The 22,680-nt window shown below is 39.2% G+C and overlaps 1 protein-coding gene across 6 annotated transcripts in view; it reads right to left on the bottom strand.

Moving 5' to 3' along the window:
• LOC139612737 (protein MTSS 1-like) overlaps nt 1–22,680 on the bottom strand; it is a 52,939-nt gene that overhangs the window by 7,492 nt on the left and 22,767 nt on the right. For 2 of the 6 annotated variants that reach the window (XM_071468655.1, XM_071468657.1), the window contains exons 4-11: nt 11,534–11,618; nt 10,031–10,122; nt 9,804–9,878; nt 8,407–8,418; nt 2,639–2,796; nt 2,364–2,471; nt 2,111–2,208; nt 156–420 (exon numbers count right to left, since the gene is read on the bottom strand). In XM_071468655.1, the coding sequence (XP_071324756.1) occupies nt 156–420; nt 2,111–2,208; nt 2,364–2,471; nt 2,639–2,796; nt 8,407–8,418; nt 9,804–9,878; nt 10,031–10,122; nt 11,534–11,618 (893 nt within the window). The remainder of the gene's footprint in view (nt 1–155; nt 421–2,110; nt 2,209–2,363; nt 2,472–2,638; nt 2,797–8,406; nt 8,419–9,803; nt 9,879–10,030; nt 10,123–11,533; nt 11,619–22,680) is intronic. The other 4 variants (XM_071468656.1, XM_071468658.1, XM_071468659.1 and 1 more) reach the window with 3 other exon arrangements.

Here is a 22,680-nt window from a genome sequence, read left to right as displayed (position 1 = left end):
TGTGGATTGCTGATTTGGGGTTTTCTCTCTGTCTCTGACTACAATAACTTGTAAATCATAGAGCATATGTGGTTTTACAGTCTTGTCTCAACCATACGTACATACTTGGACCCAACATTGTGGTTAAGTGTGGGTAGCTGAGGTTTTTTTCTTACCTTTGTTTCGGCTGGCATAGGTGAGGATGATTTGGATGACGTGTATTGGTCTTGCGATGAAGAAATGAATCCCGAGTCGTGGGAGGAGATGCTAGACAGCCGAGCTGGGGCCTGCTGTGGTAGTGTGGAGCTACGGTACCGATGGCGGGGGTGATGGTGGTGGAAGAGGTGGTGTGAGGAAGAGGAGGAAGAAGAGGAGGAAGGAGAATGAGAGTGAGAGCCACTGGATCCCCTGGAGTCACTACTGTTAACGCTGTTCAGACTACTGTGAAAGGGGAAGGAGCGAGGGATGAGGGGTGGACCAGAGGAAGGAGAAGTTTGGCAGTGACAGGCCGGGGAAAGAGAATCAAGTGCACCCAAAGATATGGATTGAAGAAACAAAGTTGGGTAAAGAAGAGATAAAAGGAATAAGAGAGAGGGGATGAAGGCAGAGGATTGGGGGAATGTGGAGGAGACAGGGTGGGAAACAATTAACACAGCACACCAAGATGCAGCAAGCAGTGACTGAGGCCAATCCAGTCAAAACAACAACACAAACCAACATAAGAGGCATGAAATCATAGTGGCAATAATTACAGGCAGGAAATCACAGGATTTCATGCCTTTAACACAGCTTTCTGAGTATATTCACACAAAGCACCCATGAAAAGCAAACTCTGAGGTCTGATTATTGTGTGAACTGAGAAGCAACAAACTGAACATCTGAAGCAAATGTAAAAATATTGCAACATCTGCACTATAAAAAAAATACTTGACAATAGAATTCCCAAGAACCAGGCAAAACTACTGTATAGCTAGTTTAAGCTGCTGGTGCTACACTACCATGCACAAACAGAAACACACACAGATGTGTGTGCATTAGGCAAGTCACAAAACGGGTAAAAAATACACATTGCAAAGCATTGAAATTATAAAAGCTGCTTTGTCATAATGATTTGTGAATTTCATGTGTGATTTTTTGAAAGCACAATAAGCAAAAGCTTTACGCTCTCTGATGAAAATGTGATATCTGCAAAAACCCCACTATAAGGATCAAGACAAAAGAAAGTCCTAAGCTGTTCCTCTATAGTGGGTTTGAAATGTCTTTAAACAGTAATCATGATATAACAGGTTATTTTGAAGTTTTGATTCAATCAAAGAAGACCCATAACCCCAACATTGGTGTTACAAGATTTTAACAGGAAAAATGCAAAGCAATAATAAAGCTTTAAACTTATTTCTTTAAACCAGAACAGTTGAGGAAAAAAATCAATGGGAGACTTACAAAAAGCAGGGATGACAGAGTGTAGAGGACATGGTCTGAACAGCCACAAAAGAAATAGTCCAATTCTTTCAAACTTCTCTACACTTTCATTCTTAGTTTTTTTCTATATTAAAAAACATACTTGTGTACCTTTTCTTCATTAATGTAGGTCCACATTAACTGTACTCCTCAGCAAGGTGAACTAATTAATAACTATCATTAACAAAGAGGAGATGAAGCAGACATACAAAGAAACAAAGATGAATTGGCAGACGACTGTGGCTCATATTGACCACTGGGTGGCAGACACAGATTGAGCAACACAATTAAAAGTTGTTTTTTTTCTATGTCCTTTATTCCTTCCCCTTCACACTGATGTAAGCTGAGATTTATACTTATTAACAGGGTAAAACTGAGCGATTTACAGATTTCAGTAGATCCTGCATGTATAAATGTCAAGCTATTATAATACTGTATAACATTTAACTCCTAATAAAAACAGTGTATGCAGTTTAACCCGCTTGTTCCTTAGTTCTAGGAAATTGGTAACCAAAGTACCTGGAGTAACTTAATTTTCTATTTGCCCTCATTTTGAAGCAAACTAAGTTATAAAAGGCTTTTATGGATACAGTAACTGAATGTTTACTTGAAAGACAAAGCCTCTCCGTTTCTTTTATTGCTAGGCTATGAGTGATTGGCTGTCGGAGCCTACCTGCACATGCTCGACTTCCTGGACATAGTGGTGCTGGGGGATGAGGGAGGCGTTTGATATGACCAGCCATAGTCTGAGCCCTTCAGGTCCAAGATCACCTGAGAGGAAGGAAAATATACTTGGACTTAATAGTTGTACTTATGAGTTTGAAAGGTACTGAGCAAAGTATTTTTAATAAGCACAAAAATAGTGTATCTGTGTCTGTTTTGGTCAATTGTTCACAGACTGTTTTATCTTTGATGTTTTTCCTCACCTGTTCACTGGCAGGGGGAAGCTTGTGTGGGTCAGAGGTCAGGGCTTTGAGGTCATCAGAGATGGCCTGAAGATGGGTGACCTCTCCCAACAGAGAAATCTCCTCATCCTAAAAGAATTAATGAGAGAGCAGAAATTGGTAAAATGTTTCAATGACTGTCTGGAGAAAAACTATGTATTGGTTGAGTGATGAAGTAGCTGAAGCAGCATGAAGAAGAATCTTTCCAGTCTCTGGGATTAAAACAAAAAGCAACAACACCCGCCTGCTTTACTCACCACTACAGGCTGCAGCATGGCTACAAAACAGCAGAATCTCTGTCTCTCCTCTATAAGAGCCTTCCTCAGGGCTTGTTTCTCTGTCTCTTCTAGCAGAATGTATTTATCACTGACATCCTGCATGGCGCTGTCCAACTGAGGCTGGATATCACCACGACCTTGGAAACAAAATGGACACACAAACACATACACAGAAAAAATGAATATGTATGTCATTACAGGTATAACAAAATTACCAACTCACAAGGAAACACATGACTGGTCTATTTGCTACTCCATAATCCAGTTACTGAGATAAATTTGACAGTAAAACTTTATGCTATCTTAATCTTCCTTCACAGCACAAACACTGAAAAGCAAAGACTTATGCTACTGTAACATGCATGATTAATTACAAACTGTATGATCATGTGGCAATGAAAGAACATTTGGTGTCTTTGATTTTCATCATCTCTCTCTGGTGTAGGCCTGGTGTGTTACTACTACTCCACGTGTTATCTTCTTTTATTCCAGACATTACTATCTTCATTGCCACCATTTGAATGTCTCCACTACTTTTTGGCTATCACCTCAGCATGAAGGGCCACTCTTGTCACCCAAGTGTTTCCTGTCTCTTGTTCAGAGGTGGCAACAAGATTATCTCCTTCAGGCTAATCTGTTCCCTGTCTTGGAAAACTTCAATCTGTAACGATGAGATACTCAACAGTGAGAACCCTTTTTAACCATCTCTCCACTGCTCTTTGTTTAACACTTAAACTCCAGGGTGTTTCTTGTCAGGGTTAAGAGAGACTGTGTGTTTGTGTTCGTGTGCTTTCATGAATGGCAAGAGTGCAAGGTATTTAACAGACCATCTGGTCCGTGTGCTGCGTATGTGTGTGAATATGCATATATAAATCTGGAACACTTAAGGACAATGACAATCCCAAGGTTATGCTGTTATTCAGCACTATGTGTGCTTTCGTGCTGTGTGTGTATAAGTGTCGTGTGTGTGTCTGTGTGTGTTTGATGTTAAGAGAGGATACCCTGAAGCCAAATCAAGCCCTCTTGAGTTCTCTATGGAGGCAGGAAGGCTGGCGACTGCCCAAAATGACATAGTGGGCCTCAAAGGCATTATCTAACCACTCAAACTACACTTGCACACAACCACACACAGTCTTGACTTTGATACATCAAGGTTAAATCCACAGCGAACAACTCTGTGGTCTGTCTGTCTGCTCTTGTTCCTGGGCAAAGATAACAAACTGGTGCCTTTTGTTGAACATTTGACGTGAGGCCTTATATCATGCAAAGCAGTAGTAGAGAAAAACAGATAGAGTTACACAGGCAAATCATCCTCAAATCAAATGTAAAACATAAGGATGTGACATCTAATTGTGAGGGCAAACCATCAGCTCTTTTGTCTCTGATATGTGAGTACAGTCTATACATTAAAACATAATACAGCATGTGGGAAGCCCTGTTTCCATTGCTTTATCTCTCCATCATCTGAGCAGACCACAATAACAATGACAATAAACAATGGCATCCACTGTGCACAGAATTACTAAACTGATGGAAAAGCACTCCAAATGGAAACTCTTCATTATGCGCCCCTTTGTATAATGATAGCTGACACTAATGAGAACTGATTAACTGTCTTACAATAATCTCTGTAGCACAATGTGAATGTTGATATTAGGTGTATTTTAGGTGGATGAGGTTCTTCTAAGACAATGTCTGTACCCAAAGTGAGAAGACTGTGCAGTACCTCCAGTCTAAGGAAGTGGTTTCACCCGAACAGAAAAAGTTATCTTTATAATTTTATGTAAATACATTGACAACGTGGTATATTTATAAAGGTCTAAAATATGTGGTATAACTGCAACTCTTTAAATCTAACTATCTATTTATCTAATCTAATAATATGAAAGTATGAATTCCGTGTAGACAGTCCTTAGAACATAATGGTTGTTGACAAAATAAGACAAACTGGGTTTCCATACATAGAGAATCAATTTACCAAGCTTGGTTTGGTGTCTGTAATGCTGGACTCAGTGGAATGTGAATTATGTGTGCGTTTATTGCAGTTCCTACTATGTTACAGTACGGAGACCATGATAAAGTAGATGGACTGTAGAAGCCAGACTGGAAAGTCCAAATTGCAGTATATATTTTCAGTCTCATTTAGATCCAAAGGCAGCTTGTTGAACAGACAAGTATACCATTACATTGTACAAGATTTTGTGGAGAGTTGGCTGTGTGACTGAGCCTGAAAGGGCTAGACAAGCCTCACTCATTAGTTTGGTTCCCACTGCAGGACCAAACTCATTATCATTCATTTCCCTCCAGGCAAAATTAGTCTTTTTCCATCTTATTACCACGGAAATTATTTGTAAGCCCAGCTGACAGTTCAAATAATATTTTAATCACTAGTTATACACAGCTGTTGAATCATTACTAAATGGTATTGCAAGACAATAATGTTTTAAGTGCATCCATAAAGTAAAACAGCTGAAACTACAGAATTTCAATTCTTTACGGCTAAATGCTCAATACTTGACAACATAAGGTGCTCTGAAGGAATGCAGGTTCTGTTACAATGCTCTTTGATATATGTCACTTAACACTGAGAAATATTCTTGTCAAACTATGTTTATGTCTATGTTTATGTCTTTAACTCTGTTTTAATATGACTAAAACATTTTAAACTTTTGGCTTTAGTTGAGTTCAGTGTAGAAAAACAGCTTTTCAAGCCCCAATGCCAGCGATGCTGTGGTGTCTCTTTGGCACACAGTAAAACGAGGGCGCATACAGCTTTCTGGTTTCTACCACTAGTTCAAGTTTTGGCAGACTGTTTTCTCAACATAACCAAAGTGGTTTTGGAAAGACACAACTGTAAGTTGAGGACTTTTGTCTGTGACAGATGGAGAGCCAAATATTTTCTTTGTTGCCGTTTTAATAGTGCCAACAAGTAGCTTGAGTAGTACGTAACATTATCACAATCAGTGTCACACCTCATCACTTCACTCATTTCATTACATGAAAAAGTTTTAATCTTTTCCACAAATGCAAGCAAACTGAGTTACAGAAGGCTTATTGAGTAATATTTGAGTTTATTCCTTTATGCATATATTCATGATTATCATAATGCTCATGTGGAAACTTTATATAATGTGAAAATAGTTATTAACTACACTGACCACATATAGACTGGAAAAGTATTTAACCAAAAGCTGTAATCATTGCTCAGTCAGGTTGAGACATAAGTGTTGATTTTGATGAGCTTCTGCTATGTTACAACTTTGCCTCTGCTTTGGGTTGTTCCTTGTTTTGTCCATATTCCCAGTCTCTGTGCCATGCCATGCTATGTGAATGAAATGACAAGGCCTTGATTGCTACTTCCTCCTTTTCCTCAACCACAGACAAACACTGAGGTTCACTGAAGCTCAGTGGTCACTCACTGCACTGTGAACAAATGCACTCTGACATATTTTACAACTCTTTTCAGTGTTCAATTAAGGACAATTAGGGCTTGTGATATTTATTGATTTTTAATTCATTGTTTTGGTATGTTACTGTCTAACTGTTTTACACCTTCAGGATGACTAACCAATGACATACTGTAGATGTCCTGATGTTTGTGTGTCGGTCGATTCCACCGACACAATGGTCTCCAAAATACTATAACACAGACCCTAATGAACACTTATGAACCTAACTACTCAATTCATCATCATCATGTTTTGTGCATTTCTCATGTTAATATGACAAACTCACTCATCAGCACAGCAGTTGGGGAAGTGAGTAGAAGAACTTCTGTGTGTTTTAATAGGATTTAATAATCTTACTGATGTTCTAGAGTTGTTTTCACGAAACTCAACTTAACAGAAATTCAGTGACTGAGCCGAAATGAATAAGGTGGGGGTTGAAATGGCCCACAGTCTGCACACATGTGGATACATGTGCACACACAAATGAGATTAACTGCTTCGGCTTTCACATGACCAATGATTACATTAGGTTGCAGTCACAGGCTGTCTCAGGTCAGAAAAACCCTCACAAGACACGTATCAAACATCAAATATAGACTCATCAACACAGGGTGACAGATGGGGCGTTATTTCTGTGCATAAGGGGGGGCGGAGGGACTCTTTTTTTTTAAGTAGTTTAGTAGTGAGTGAAACTAGTAGCCGATTCCTAAATTAGATTTACATGTTTGTGTGTTCTCTATGATACAGTGGTGAGTCAGTTCAAAGACTTTTTGGGTGGTGCCAGGTAGAGTTAGGTAAAGTGGTTATCTTCCTTCATATCATGGGGGGGATGTCTGAAATGCCTAAATGAAGATGGCTGCTAAATAAAATGAAATGAATACCAATTTATACAATAACCCAATGTCACAATGGTTGTTGTAGGTGAACTATGGCAAGGAACCCTGTTCTGCCTACAATGTAAAAATGCCAAGACATAAAGTTAAAAGTTTGTGAATCATCTACTGTTATTGTTTTTTCATTTACAACTCTGTAGAGTGGCTAGGTTGTAGTCAAAAGAAAGAAAAGCTGAAAGCTTTTAAAGTATTATTAAGTATTACAATTTTCTGAAGTAAAAGTTTTTGTACCAGCATGGACCACTCTTAGTACAGACACCACAGAGCTGATTAAAACCAAACCATTTGTAGAAATCAATGTAACATACAGAACTGGACCAGTAAAGCAGAGGGAGCCACACACTGGACCAGTTAATACCTGAGTGTGTCTCAAGTCAACTGAGGCCTCCATTTCATTTCCTTTCCACTCTTTCTTATTCATAAAACAACATGTTATTACAGTCATTGACACTAATTAAATGAAGAGATTCTCCTTTTCAAGATCACTTCATTACTTAGAGAAGCTATTTGTAAGTTTTGATATTGCTAGATAGCCAACGTTACACCGTTACACCACACTGCCTACGTTGTGTGTGTCTGCTGCGTCGCTGCTGCTGCCAGCTCTGTTTTTCTACAACAAGTTTGCAGGCTACTTGAATGTTGAATTTCTTTCTTTAGAAATTAAAATCTGATTTATTTTTGACAGAAAATGTCACTCAAATACCACGGTCTCTACACACAGCTGCTAAAATAGTTTAAAAATATATATTTATATTTTTTCATGTCTGTAACATGACATTCAGATTCAGCCTAAACATAGACAACTATAATGAAAGGTATCAGTAATGTTCCTGGTATGATGTCAATGTGAATATCAACAGGTCTTTTCCTAGTCTATTTTTGCTGGGAGCCACACGTGTCACACTTGAAAAATTGGTGAGGCGCTGAATCTCTAGATCATGCGATGCAGCTGCGAGACACTCTTGGCAAGACTGGTCAGTAAATAGCTGTAAATGCTAAAGTTGGCTATGTAGCAATAGCAAAACTTACAAACAGCTCCTTTAAGGTGCTTACAATCATGAGGCCTCTAACCCAGAGCTACAGACAGTGAAAGAGAGAAGCCAGGAGACAACAGTGGATGTAAAAGAGACTACAGGGTTTCTCTAAGCTTAAATAAACACTTGTACAGAATCACCAATTCACAGACAATATAACTTAATGTGCTAAATATGCTGTAGCAACCACAGACTGCAATAATTTCATAACTGTGGAGGGAACTTGAGCATCCAAATATTTAGCATGTATTAATTTTTTGCATAAAAATAAATATCTGTAATTGCTTTTTCACTGTAAATAAGATGATAGGTTCAGCATTGTAGCATAAGCAACTGCCTAGACAGTGTGTCTGTTCCACAGACTGACTTACCTAGATTATCAGCTGCAGTGCAGCATAAGGCGAAGGATTGTATCAGAATCACATGGGGACAGGGAGAGGAAAAAGATTCAAGTCAACTGAAAGACTGCCAGCACTAAACACTAATTCATTAAGCTTTGTGTTTCTGGATGCCTGTTTAAGCAGTGTAATGATCTCTATGTACAGTATAAATTACATACCCACATTTAATCTACTGCATAATAGGAATAAGAAATCCCTCAAGTTTCTCGTAATTCTTCCTTAACATCTCTACATGTTCGACATCCACCAATTCAAACCTGAAACTATCAACATCCCAAAACATACTGGCAACACATTCATCTACTTCTTTTTTTGTGTATGGTATTTTTTTCTCAAGGTAGGTGAGTGCGTATGTAGAACCTGAGCCAAGAGGACTGCAGAGAGAAACGGCCTCTGTACTCTCACTGAGTGTTTACCAAGTAAGGTAATGTTTAGCCTTACTAGATCTGCACATGTCTAATCAGTAAGGACAAACTTCTTCTATATACACATATCACTGCGGTCTAATAAAAACATCATATATACAATTTGGACACTGTCCCACTTTCCTACTTGAGGACATGTTTGATGATTTCAATTATCAGATTTTTCCTTCAGTCCTGAATGTTGACTTCTTGCACACAGATTTTATCCAGTGCAGTATAAATCAAACTGAACTAAAACACTACCTAAGCCCAAGTGCATAGTGTTAAAGTAGAGCACTTTTTTTCCAATTATAGCATCAGTGTAATTCAGTGGATGAGTTGCTTTTTTGTATTTCCTGATGTACACTACTTGACAAAGCAAGCAGACAAAAGATTTCTAATTTTAGCTGTGTTAGCATCCATAAAACAGAGTAAATGAAAACTACAGCATGTCTTTCTTATGTCCAGCTAGTGGTGGCAGAGACATGGCATCTATGGGAAGAGCACTGACTGAAGCTGAAGAATCTTGAAATATGTATATATAATGTTTCATGCTCTCTGCTTAAGCAGCAAACTAGTAGAGGATAACAAAAGCATTTTACTTGATTCCTTTCCAAGAATATAGATTCAAATTTAATTGATCAAATTCTCTGACAGACGCATGTGATGGATGTCTTTCCCTGGATTAGCAGGCAATGCTTCAGGTTGATGAAAGTGTCATTCCTATATTTATCTAGTTTTTATGCCTGCAAAATAATAACAAGCAAGTGTATATTGTGTAGGGTGAAGTTGCTCTGGTTTTTATTCCCTGTGGTAAAAATGTTACTGTTCTGTGGGTAGAAAATTGTTAGAACAAGATTTGTCTCCATCATTAAGGAGATTAACTGCACTTAGCAGTGTTATTTTTGCCGACTCACATAAGATATGGGTTTAAAGCAACATGAAAATAAAGCATGTTTTTACCTTTCTTTGCTTTCTTCTGAAGTTTCAGTGTGTCAGAGGACTTCTTCTTAATTTCCTGCCGGGCTCTTTTATACTCTGGTTCAGATGGACAAAATAAAAAAGTGAACTAACTGTGTGAAAACTTTGTGTTAAAGAACAGTTTTTAATATAGTTAATAACAGTTGGAACAGGATAAGATATATCTTGTTGTTAAACTGATTTCTTTTATGTGATTATGTTTGACCTACCTTTAGCATGGTCCTTGTCCAAAGTATTTACACCTCTTTTCCACTCCTCCATCTGTTCTTGTAGAGGGTTGATCAGACCCTCTAGGAAACCCCTGCAAAAACAACACATTCCTCACTTCTGTTCTGAGGTAAGCCTCATCACTTAAAGCATTCATAAGTAGAAGACTAAACATTTAAAATTAAAACTTCTCATTTGTATCCAAAATAAGTTTTACTGACCAATCATTGGGCTGAACATCATATTTATAAACATACAGTATAAATGTAAAATATCTGTCACCAACTTTTTTCTTTCTTGTGTCACTTTATTCATGTCTTACAGATTCAGGGTTTATCAGTGTATCTGTAGCAGACAGACTGTCAGACATAAAAACCATTCGGTCTGGTTTGCCTTTCTGTCTGTATAGTGTATGGTGTTGTCGGTCAATCATTAACAGACAGAAAGAAAGGGAGAAAAGCAGAGACTGAGAGGGAAAAACTGATGTCTGACTGTGTGTCACAGGAGGAAGTAAGAGGCCTGTGCAGTCATGTCTGTCAATCATTACCAAACTGTGCCTGTCTTCCAAGATGAATTTGTGAGTGTGTTTAAGACACTGAGAGTGTGAGAGCTGGGCAGCTGCAGGCTTAGGGCATGAAACTAAAATTAGACTTCTCTCTCTTGAAGACATTTCTCCAAAGTGTATGTGTGTGTCTGTGTGTGTTAGTGGATGGCTGGTGGTGACCACAGCCCCCCTGTGTACAGCCCCTGCTATGGAGATCCAAGTGGAATCTCAACTGAAATGCCACCCGAATTAGAGAGCCCGTTGTGTGTGTGTGTGAGTGTGAATGTGAGAGTGAGAGAGTGAGAGAGTGAGAGAGAGATAGAGAGAGAGAGAGCCGTGTTGTGTGTGGCTTCACTGAGACATTATAGATGCTTGTCCTGCCAGACAAATTATCTCTCTCCCAGCAATTCATGAAAAAAGAGACATTTTCACCCACACACACAAAATATCAAGTTATGACGACATATGGTGAGATAAAAATTCAATTACAGACCATTTCATTGACGTTGCACTGCTAGGGTCGAAGTACAGCAACTGTGAGTTACTCTGAGTTACTAATATAGGAAACACTGCAAGAGGAAGTAAACTTGTTTATATGTGAAAGTTCGATAAGCCTTAAAATGCTGATATTTATTAAAAAATCACTCTGTTGTATCACTTGACTTTAGCAGAGAGGGTTTGGGGGGCATGTTTGTTGGACACTCCGTGTTAATACTTTTTCTTTTTTCTTTTCTTTTTTTAAATTTTTAAACTCATGCCAAACCACTGCTTATTACACCGTAACCCTATTGCAATCCTCCCTCCCACCCAACCTCTCTTACATCCCAACCAACCATTCACCAAAATGCCACAAGACATTGCATCAGATTCTGTATGGTGTAAAATTCAACAGTACTGTGGATGAGTGAAAAAGAAAGGAAAAAAGTGCAGCACACCATCAAACTATGTGTTATATCCTTACATGGAGAACTGTTTGAGTTTAACCTCTATGCTGCGATGTCTCATACACATCCTGGTCAGTGCTGACCCAATGTCTCTGGTCCCACCTGAAAGATATAAAAAAAGACAAAAAAAATTACACAATAAAACCAAGCTTTGAATGTCAGAACTGCTAAAATCACCCATTCATCTCAAATATGACCCAGTATCAACTCAGTGGAGAAAGACATGACATAGGCCTATAGAAAATGTTAGGTGGCCAAACTATTCACATGATATATGAGCACATGAACATGTCTGACAGTAAGGAGAGGGCTAGAGGCAAGAAAAGCCAGAAAGGAAGGCTGAAGTGCAAATATCACACTGTGATTTACATAGACTCTTACAAACATTTTTCAGCTTTACTGTAATTGACATTGATGCCCATAAAAGTGACAATAAACACAGAATTCCAATAATATCATATTTACTTTAGCCGCTATGTCTGTTTTGAGATTAACTGTCTGAATCAACCACCATTAAAAAGTTTGACATTTGCTACACTATGTTTGCTGCAATTTGAGTCAAAGTACCACTACTTCAGGACTGCAGCTGCATCATTTAACAGGACATCTCATTACAAAAGCAACTGGAGAGATTCCACAGGGATAAATGCCGACAATGGGCTTTTGAAAAAGATTAGGTAGCTGTACATCTACAGTGTAAACACTGAATGAAAAGCCGTTTGGTATTTGAGTGCAGCACATAATAGTCAGCTAATGCTGTAAAGTAATTAACTTCATACTAAATTGAGAGTGACTTCGCTGCTGGAAAAAGATTTGTTGCTGCAACGAGCACTCGCTGACCCCACTCTTTCCACTGCAGCTGAAAACTGTGGGAATCAGTAGGAAACACCGAATTACGAATTGCACACATTTTCAGGTCAGGAGAAGTGATGGGAAGTTGGAGCTGGAGCCTAGAAAATGTGCTTGGGGCTAGTGTCAGTTCCCATCATGCAGGCTAACTAGCTGTCCACTGGAAGGCCTCAGGCTGGACAGCTAAGCAGGGACTTGACGTTGATTGACAGAAGTATTGTCTGGCTGCTCAGTATGACTAGTCGGTTTCTCTGTGGGACTGAAGCACTACTGTGTGTGTGCGTCTATGTCTGCATGTGTTGTGTGTGTGTGTGTGTGTGAGGGAGAAGGTGGGGGCAGAAAGATCTTGTATGAAACTGAGTGGAGTTCTTGTGACATTCTGTTATGTGACAAAGTGATACTCTCAGTTTGTGTGTGTGTGTGTGTGTGTGTGTGTGTGTGTGTGTGTGTGTTAGAGACAGTTTGGTTGTGATGATCTGATGTAAAGTGTGAATCCCCTCCAACCGAGCAAGCCATTCTGCTGTCAGCACAGTCCTTGCTGCATGCAGAGACACACACAGAGCTGTCACTCACTCACACTAGATTCACAACACACATGCAGACACAAAATTGTCTTTTACTGTGTCAGAGGCTGGACCAAACAAATGCAAGAGGCTGCTGATTTGGCCTTCAAGTCTTATTCATGGTGACTGGGGCGTCAAAAAGAAAAGAAATCCTCTAATCAGGAAAACCTTACAGCAGCAGGAGAAAAAATTAGTGAGTTGAGACAAAATTTCCGATTTAATTTGTGCTTTCAAATGGTCAGATAGAATTTCATCAACTGTATTTCAGACCCATCAACATCTTATGTTGATGAGAGCTGCACTGTGTACACTGTGTATGTAAAGTTGAACTCTGATAGGAAAAAGGTGGGCCAAAACTTCTTGTTTGGAGCATATCTGCTGAATGAATTAATGATTACTGAACGATTACTGAATGTCTAAATTCCATAGCATGATGGTAAAAAAAGTTTGGTGGATAAATTGTTTTGTTGTGTGTTTTCCTAAATTAAAACTTGTTACACAGAATCTTCTGTGTCAATACTGCAAAATGTGCAACTTTTCATTACATGAAAAACTCTGTTAAATCTCCTCTGTTTCTAATCTAAACCAAGAACTGTTTTCCAGACAATCTGCATCTGTCCTGCTCTTCTAAACGACCAGTGTTAGCTCACTATACTTTTGGGCTGAGTGAAAAGAAGGCACAGCAGAGACAAATGTTAACATGGAGAGAAACAGGGTAACACTGAATGTAGCTATTCTATTGGGCAAATTACAACTTTCAAGCACCTTTCAACAATACATAATTTAATGTCAATCCAACTGAGCCCATTATGGCCTCAAATTCTTCCCTCTATCCATTCATTCATCCATTTCTCTGTAACTGCGTGTGCTTATTATTGCTGAGGGTGTGGTTACTACATGGCATAAAAGTCCTTTCTGTTATACAGCACCATAATGCTCATTCATTTCTGTGTTGACTTGTTTAGTCATCCTATCCATCTGCCCACCTCTCCCTTACTATAACTGCTTGTTATTCCAGAGGGTGTGGCCGATAGATGCCACAGTGCCACAGAGAGGCCACACAGCCAAAAAAAGGAGTTAGTTTTTCATTAGAAAGTTACTGTAGAGGTCAAACCCATGCTGTCAAGGGAAGAGTTTGGTTTCAGTTGATTATTCATTTGGCCCAGCCCCACCCACACCACTGGATTTAATATGAGGCATAAAAGTGAACCAAAATCTGCCCTTGGCTACGAGCTGCATCATGGGTGTGCTCAAAATATTACACTCTAACTCGTACTCAAGTGAGATTTTGTGAGATTACTGAAACGCCCCCATTTCCATTTGAAAAGAGTTCCAGTGAATGGCACATCTCCTTTCAAGAGGTCATATTTGAAAGAGACTACTGCTAACATACAAAAGATGGGCATACGTATACGCTTGTCTGCAGATGTTTACATTGCTTAAGATGTGGCTGTGGCAAAGGAACGCCTCTCATGCCATAAGCACAAATGGACAGAAATTCCAGGGAACTGAGCCAATGCAACTAAAACTGTTCAAACCACAACAACATGATTATCATAATAATAAATAATTCAGAAATACCACATTTTCTATGTATAAAAAAGACTCTTCTCTCTACCCTAGTTTCTCCCTCTCACAGCAGGTGGCTTTTGCCATGACTTCCAGTTGCCATGGAAACTGTACATCTATGTGTGTGCATGTGTGTGTGTGTGTGTGTGTCTCTGGTGCAATCTGACTTGAGCTCCAGTAATGTTACTGGGTTAAGACCCTTTTCTTTTTATGTAAAGTGGCTGACAGGTCATAATCTTTAGGAAGTATATGACACACACAGCCTGCACATGCAGTCCAGAGTAATGCACAGCACCACACAGCAGCATGTGGTCGGACTGGGAGATCGTTTCACATTTTAGCAATGCTTTCTGTAATAGTGTATATTAGTGAAGTTGTTCTGTGTGTATATCAGAGATTTGCCTTATGTAAAGTTGTGTGATACTTTTCGATTTTATTTTATTTTATACTTTTGCCATATTGTGACATAGTGATATTATAAAAATGTTCTAAATAATCTAAATAATAATCATAATATTGATTTCAACCATGTCACCCACCAACACCTCACACAACACATGCAATGAAATGTGTTAAGGGTTAGGGCACTGGCCAAAAGTGGACACAGTATCAGGTTGATCTGCACAGTTTGTGGAAAGTTGTTTTGTTACTCTCAGGATAAAGTAGCAGCTAACACAAATGATCTACTCCGTCTAGCACCGAATGACCCCTGGATAGAAATAGCTACACTGACAGCACCAGTTGTCTGCCACACACACACACACACACACACACACACACACACACACACACACACAGATACAAAGCTTGCCTCACTGCCCGGCAAGACGGCTGCTGTGTGTGTAGTGGCATAGTTGGCTGTCAGTAGAAATAGCTGCTGTGTGACATGGTCGTTTCAGAGTCTTGTAATTATCACTGCACCACCAACACCTGGCCAGTAGAAAACAGAGACATACAGTCAGACACACCATAAGCTCTGCAGCACAAGTTATATTAAGAAAAAAAGAGTAAATTTGGCCACAGAATGTTTTTATGTTTCACAATATTGTGGCTTGTGCATGATTTGGTTTGTGTTTCAAAAACACCAACATCCACAGACCTAGTCAATCAACAATGTCCCACAGTGGACAGTACATAGTTTAAAGCCAAAGGATTGTTTTCCTTCATGTATTTACTACACCAATTTCATGTTAATTAACAAACTGCTTTCAAACTATTTCTATGAAGTGATTGATTAGAGTTATATGTACAAAAATTATATCATATATTATATATCCCTATTGAACCTTTGTCTCTTGGTTTCTGATATTAAAGCTTTCTGTGGGAACCAGTGTCTCAAGAGTCTATGGGGACATTTGTGACAGAGGTGATAGTTTTCCACCAGTGTGTGTGTGTGTGTGTCTGTGTCTGTGTGTGTGCATGATAGTGACAGACTGACAGAGATATAGGATGGCAATTTGATGTCAAGTTGCCAAGTCTGTCTCTGTCCTCAACCCCCTTCCAGACTGTTCCTTGGAATGTCGCACTATGCTGACACAGAGGGGGTGCATGTGTGTGTGTGCGTGTGTGTGTGTGTGGAAGAAAGCATTGACAGGACACTTGATTAAAAAAGTAAATGCTAAAACAAAAGGTAGATGTAAATGTATTTAAGGTGTTTTTATCTTTAACTTTCATTATGATGCATAGCCCTTTATAGCTATACAGAGGAGTGCAGTACCAAAATGTCCTATGTGAATGACCACTCTTTATTTTTGGCTAATGTTTCAATAAACGGTCTTAATAAATAAGCTTACTAAATAATTTTCCAAAGAGAGCAGGCTGTGTAACTCATCATCTCTGTAGGTGGAAGGTGGAAGGTAGGGCTGCATATATGCAAAAAATAAAATCATGTTGCAATTATTTTGGCAGATATTGTGATTGTGATATGCCATATGATTTCAGTTAGAATGATTGTTTTTGCATTTCATTTTCACTGAAAAATTATTTTTAAATGATGATGATACAATTTTTGTTGGGCCTTGTACCAAACAAGCATTTTTCCTCATGTCTAGAGAATATGACTTATCGGCCGGAGTGTCTTTGTAGCACTATAACGCTTCTGCCACTAGCAATGCACAAATACATTGTGACAATATATTGTGACACACTTTACCTTTATCCAAAAAATAGCAGCTCCTGCAACTTTTTTGTTGCTGCTAATATTTGGATATTGCACTTAACCATAATGCGATTTCGATTATATTTCGATTAATTGTGCAGCCCTAGTGGAAAGTTAAAGTTCATTATTCATACGACTGGATAACCTTTCAGGTTCTTATGAGAATTTGATGCGATTTAATGCAATTTGAAACCATCAATAATAATGGCATCAGTACAGGAGGAACAATATGATACCACCAATATGACACTGAACAGTTCTCTCCTATGAGCCTGCACCACATACCTGTAGTAAAAACTCAATATACTAGTGCAATAGGAAAATAGAAATTATTCTGTTTTTGTTTAAAGCTGGTTTATTGATTTCAATCAATTCAAACTTTTTTTTTAAGCAACATTAAAACAGCACTGATGCATCAGATTACATATATACCTTTTTGTTTATAGGTCTCTATCTCATTTCAGCAAATACATAAACTACAAGAACTGTAGCCCCGTGTCACAACAGGCAGTAATTAATCTCTTCACATCAAAAAATCGGATTGTTATAAGCAGGTTTGGAACATGTGATAGTTAAGGGATAATACGTGGTTGTAGTACTACAACTTTTGTGGATTAAACTAACCCTCTCTGTATGGCCCAAACTCTGGACTATCCAGCCTAAAACTACTGTCTGAAACTACCTGAAACTATTCATCTTCATGCTTTCAGATAATACATACATCTAAAAAGGTACTTGTGTAGATGCAGATCCTATGGTGTACCCTTTCTAAAAATAAGATCCATGGTTCATTTCTGGTAAACCCACTAAAGACAGCATGTGGTACACACTAAGCCAGTCTGCATCTTTAAACAAATCTCAGTCTGTCAATAGAGGGTGGAGGGAAAGCTGATATGTAGCAAGGAGAATGAGTGATTTGTGGGAGGACGAGATATAAAGGACAGAAGAATGGTTAAAGAAGTGAATGTCTCAACGCATCCATATAAAAAACAGAAGAAAAACAGAGATGGAGGGAGGAGAAATGCCTTAGAGCAAAAGTGGAAAAGGTAAACAGAGAATGAGAGTGATTTGGCTTGGGTAGTTCTGACATGAACATCAGAGAGGCTGGCTAGCTAAAACCAACTCTGTGTATGGGCCCCAGATGGTCGCTGTTAAATCCGGCCAGTGGTTACACTGATAAGAGACTGTAGACCATACAGCTGCATATACACACACACACACACACACACACACACACACACACACACACACACACACACACACACACACACTCACCCAGCTGGACAGAGGTAAGGCGATCTGTTCACTAGCTAATTAGAGGGCTGGAGAAGGGACTCAGGCTTCACTAAACTGGCTACAACACATCTTCTCTTCACATCAGCCAAATCTGGCCTTTTTTTTCTCAAAATGATTATGTGCTGTATATCTGCACAGCTGACTGCTATGTAGTAATGTTAAGAAGGCAATCGTTTGTTGCCTCTGGCTAACACAACTGATTACACAATACTGTTGTCAGCAACTTGCATTAATGTTTATAGTTTCAGGCTAATTTGTAAGCATTAAGTAGTGATTAGACTGACAGTCTTATCGTAAAATTGCAGCAATTACAGCTTGAACAGGTGGCAATAAGTCAAACCACTATTTTATTCTCACAACAGAAATAGAAACATTTCAATGAGAACAACCAAATTCAGTGTTTGGCAAAATTTGAAACACAGAAGGTCACTGAAATTTGAAATGAATATTTATAATGTTATTTCTATAACAGTTATTACATTTATAATTGTTAGTGTGTTAGAAAAACCTGAATCCTAAATCATTTTATCATTTACAGATTACTGGATGTCAATCATGCCTTTGAAAACATCTCACACTCTCACACACACACGCACGCACGCACAAACGCACAAACGCACGCACACACACAGTCCTTGCTGAGCAGTTGGCATACCCAGATGGAGCCACCCACATAGCACAGAAACAGGCTAGCATTTCATTCATTGATTTATTTGTCTGCTCTGTCAGTCTGGGAGCCTACTGTAGGTATACAATTACACTTTTTAATAAACAATAAACCAAGTGTCCAAGTGCGAGGGGTTTCAAGTAAATCTCGGGCCTGAGGGAAAAAGGTCAGTGAATGTAAGAATGAATTAGTGAAATGATGGAAATTATCTCAATAAATTTACAATACTATCCATAATAATTACAGGGGTTAAGTAAGAAGAAGTGTGTGAATAGTCTCCTCGGGCTGATAATAGTCTGCCTTAATATTTGGCCTGGCCTCCTTAGGAACCAAGCTCACCTCTTCATTCATCAATAGCTGCTGACAGAAAGTCAGCTTGTCTGTCTTACCCTATCTACCCACACACACAAAAAAACACACACGACAGTCAGCAAGTCTGGCCTCAGAGGGCACCAAGATATGCAAATGTGTGGGTGAGCAAACGCACACGCACCTGCTGCAGTGTGACCATTGCTGACACACAAAAACTCTGGGCTGTCTGTCTATAGACCCCAGCAGCTGTCATCCTTAGACAGGAGAAGGGAAAAGCAGGACAGAGGGAAGAGGAGCATGATGAGGCAAAAGGAAATGGGTGAAAAAAGAGAGGACTAATTTCAGATACTGTAAAAAGTATGAAGTAGATACTGTATATACAACTGAACTAAAGTTGAAAAAAGGTTCTCATGCACTACATATCCTTAGTAGGGCTGGGTATTGTCAAATCCAGATATTGACATAATTACAGTAACATTATTGGTGCTGTATCAATAGATTTGCAATGAAATGCGCTGCCATTAACCAAAGAAGCGCCGGTGCTCAACGCAACATCAGCACTGCTATGTGTATCATAAAATGTCCACATTCAGCCCTGAACCTATGGTCATGAAAATACAGTGGATCATAAAATGACATATACAATATACTAACAAGGACTGTAAACTAACTAACCAGCCCTTTCTCTTACTATATAGCACCAAATTCACTGAATACTGGAGATAAGAGAAAAATGGGAGGGAGGGGGGGCATCCATCATAGAACGTTAGATACTGTATGTACTGCATCCCCACTGGCATTCAGCAAACAGTGTAGTGGATCATACTCCTGTCTGCAATTCTACAAAGACATTTACAACCTGTCTCATTTAAAAGAAACCAAAAGACACTCACTGTAAACTGCAGTTGTAAATGTGTGTCAGTGTGCCACTGCAATGCAGTGAAATGCATCCTGAATAGTAATGTACAAGACTCCCATTACCCTCCTCTCCTTTACATTGCTCTCCTCTCCCAAGAGCTGTACCTGCCCCCACACCAAAATCTCCCTCCTTCCCCAATTTTCTCTTCTCTTCTCTTCTCTTCCCTTCCTTTCTAACTTGGTTCCCTTTTCACTACCTTCCTGCACTCTCCTCCAATCTATTCCATCATCCCATAATCGGTGTGGAAAATATGAGAAATGGAAAGATTAATTACAGGACAAATGACTGATGTGTGCAGAGACGATTTAGAGGTGTAAAGCAAAGAAACCTAAGAGTTTTGGAAAGATGTACACTAAAGTGAGCCAAGGCTGGTAACATTAAGTGTGTCAGTGTGCCACTGTAGTGCTGCAGTCTGAATATTAATACATTTTGCAGAAAAATTCTCACTGTTTTTTATTGTTGACATGAAGCTTATTGGAAAATAGAAAGAGATATATATTGAGTTTTTGATGTTAAGGACTTGGGTGAAAAGACATGTGGAGTGCAGATGATCAAGAAGAAAGAGCACAGATGACAAAGAGGAGTAATTTGAGACTGACGGCCACCTCTGTGTGGTTCTGCAGTGTGAATGCTAACAAGGTCTTGAGGCCATAGATAAATAAGAAAAGACAAATGCACCCATTGCTCTCCATCTCTCCCTTTTTCATTTGGATGCTTACTTGTATGTGTACTTCCCCTCCTCCATATTTCACAATTTACATCTCAAAGCGATGTGGTATGAATGGATAACTGAAGCAATGAATGGGAACCAATTAAGATTACAAGACTGCATTGCACTTGTCTACAAAATGCCATCATCATTTTTCCTGTCACACTCTTGCACCTTTGCTGCACATCTAGACCTTATTTACGGAGGAAAAATATTTCCCGTGTGCCCCATTCTTCATCATTATGACTGTTGCATTTGCAAATGCGTTTGTCTGTATTCGGTATCTATCACTGGAATAATAATATGGGCACTTTCAAATGTTTCTGAGGATATTCACATCACGTTCACATTGTAAGACTTAAGAAGCCGTTTTATACATATAGTCCCCAGTTTTAGGACAATGCAGCTGTACAATCATCCTAAACATACTGTACAGCTGAAGCAAACAAAGAGTGGTTTATGGCCAAACAGAGGAATGGTCTTGACTGGCTCAGTCAGACAAATGACTCCGAGCAGGTGTTTCACTTGCTGAGGACCACACTGATGGTAGAAAAGCCCCAAAACAGGAACTACAGTAAATGTGAACAGCTTCAGTACAGCTCATGTTTACAGTGTGGTCACAGTCTTCAGTTGGTTCGTGAAAGGCATGAAGCAAGTATTTTTTTCAAAGAAATAAAACATCATGACATGTCTGCCTGGAGAAAAACTGTTAAGAAGAGGAGTACAGTATAGTAGTGTGACCCCTAGAGTTCACATGCTGTCCAGGAAGAATACAAGACAGCAGTATGAGGGTGGTCTCTGGACAGAAATCCTTAGCAAGCAAACTGTCTCCAGGCAGACTTGATATGCTAATTTATGCTAACTGGCTTACTGTACTCTTACAGTACTATGTCATAACTGCACATGTTGGCTTCAGCCGCAGATTGCAATGCAAATGTAGGTCATGGAGCAATTTCACCCCTCCTCCTTCTCTTTATTCGACTGTATTCCTTTGATTTCTTCCTTTGAGCTGTTCTCTCTGATCTACTTCTCAAATCTTACACTCCAACCTTTCTGTGCTCAGTTTAGTTTTCTCTCTTTCTGGTTTCTCTATGAACTAGCTTAATCCTCTGCTCCACCCCTCCTCTCTGATGTCTGTGAATGTAGTACCATAATGTTAACATGGTGCCTGAGTTAATCTAGTCAGTAAGCAGTTGGCCAGTTCAGTGAGCGGTCAAAGTCAAGACAAAAATAAATGCTCAAAGAAAAGTAGAGTGTGTCCCATGGGAAACTACATGATACAAATACAGCATTTTTGGTGAATTCCTTCAAAGGCCACATCCACTGGCTGAATAGTGAGAAATGTTTCACAGTGTTGTCTCAAAAGGAAATACTTGCAACAAATAGCGCATAACATATCAAATGGCAAAAATTACCCCTCTTATTAACAAAAAGCCTGCATGGTCCCAGATTCCCACGTATGGTAGCAGATACTGCAATTAACATCTGAACATCGCTTGGTCGTCAGAGCTCTGGGACATTCAGTTCTTTAATGATGGGCAGTATGTATCTGGGAGAAAAGGCCCAGTCTCTGGTATGTTTGAGTGGCCGAATACAAATACACAGGCTATTGATGCCAGACTATAGCCAGCTGACTTTTGGATGATATAAATCACTACAAGTCAGCACATCAGATGTGGTGTGAATAATTGACCTTTAAAAACTTAAAGCACAAAAATGTCAGTTATTGTAATAGAGCTAACAATACAGGGTTTCACTCACTGATAGCCAGTGCCTGTATATTTCTCTGGACAGCATCACACAGCTCAGCAGCAGCTATAACTCTGCTGCACAAAATCTAACCAATTAAAGCCTCCAGCAAGGGGGTTTAAATGTGTCATAAGATGACCAGAGAGAGAGAGAGAGAGAGAGAGAGAGAGAGAGAGAGAGAGAGAGAGAGAGAGAGAGAGAGAGAGAGAGAGAGAGAGATAGATTACCCAGGAGCCCACTATAGCTGTTTTCCAGGCTCTGATGCCCCACTTTTTAACTAATCTTCCTTTCTGGTCTGACACACATTCTACAGACAGATAGACAGAAAGGATTTACTAGGACCTCTACCAATGAACTAAATATATTGGATTTT

This window comes from Trachinotus anak, unplaced genomic scaffold, assembly GCF_046630095.1.
Source record: "Trachinotus anak isolate AG129_WGS33_773 ecotype Australia unplaced genomic scaffold, CSIRO_AGI_Tana_v1 ptg000032l, whole genome shotgun sequence".
NCBI lineage: Eukaryota > Metazoa > Chordata > Actinopteri > Carangiformes > Carangidae > Trachinotus > Trachinotus anak.
This window is presented reverse-complemented; position numbering and strand designations above follow the sequence as displayed.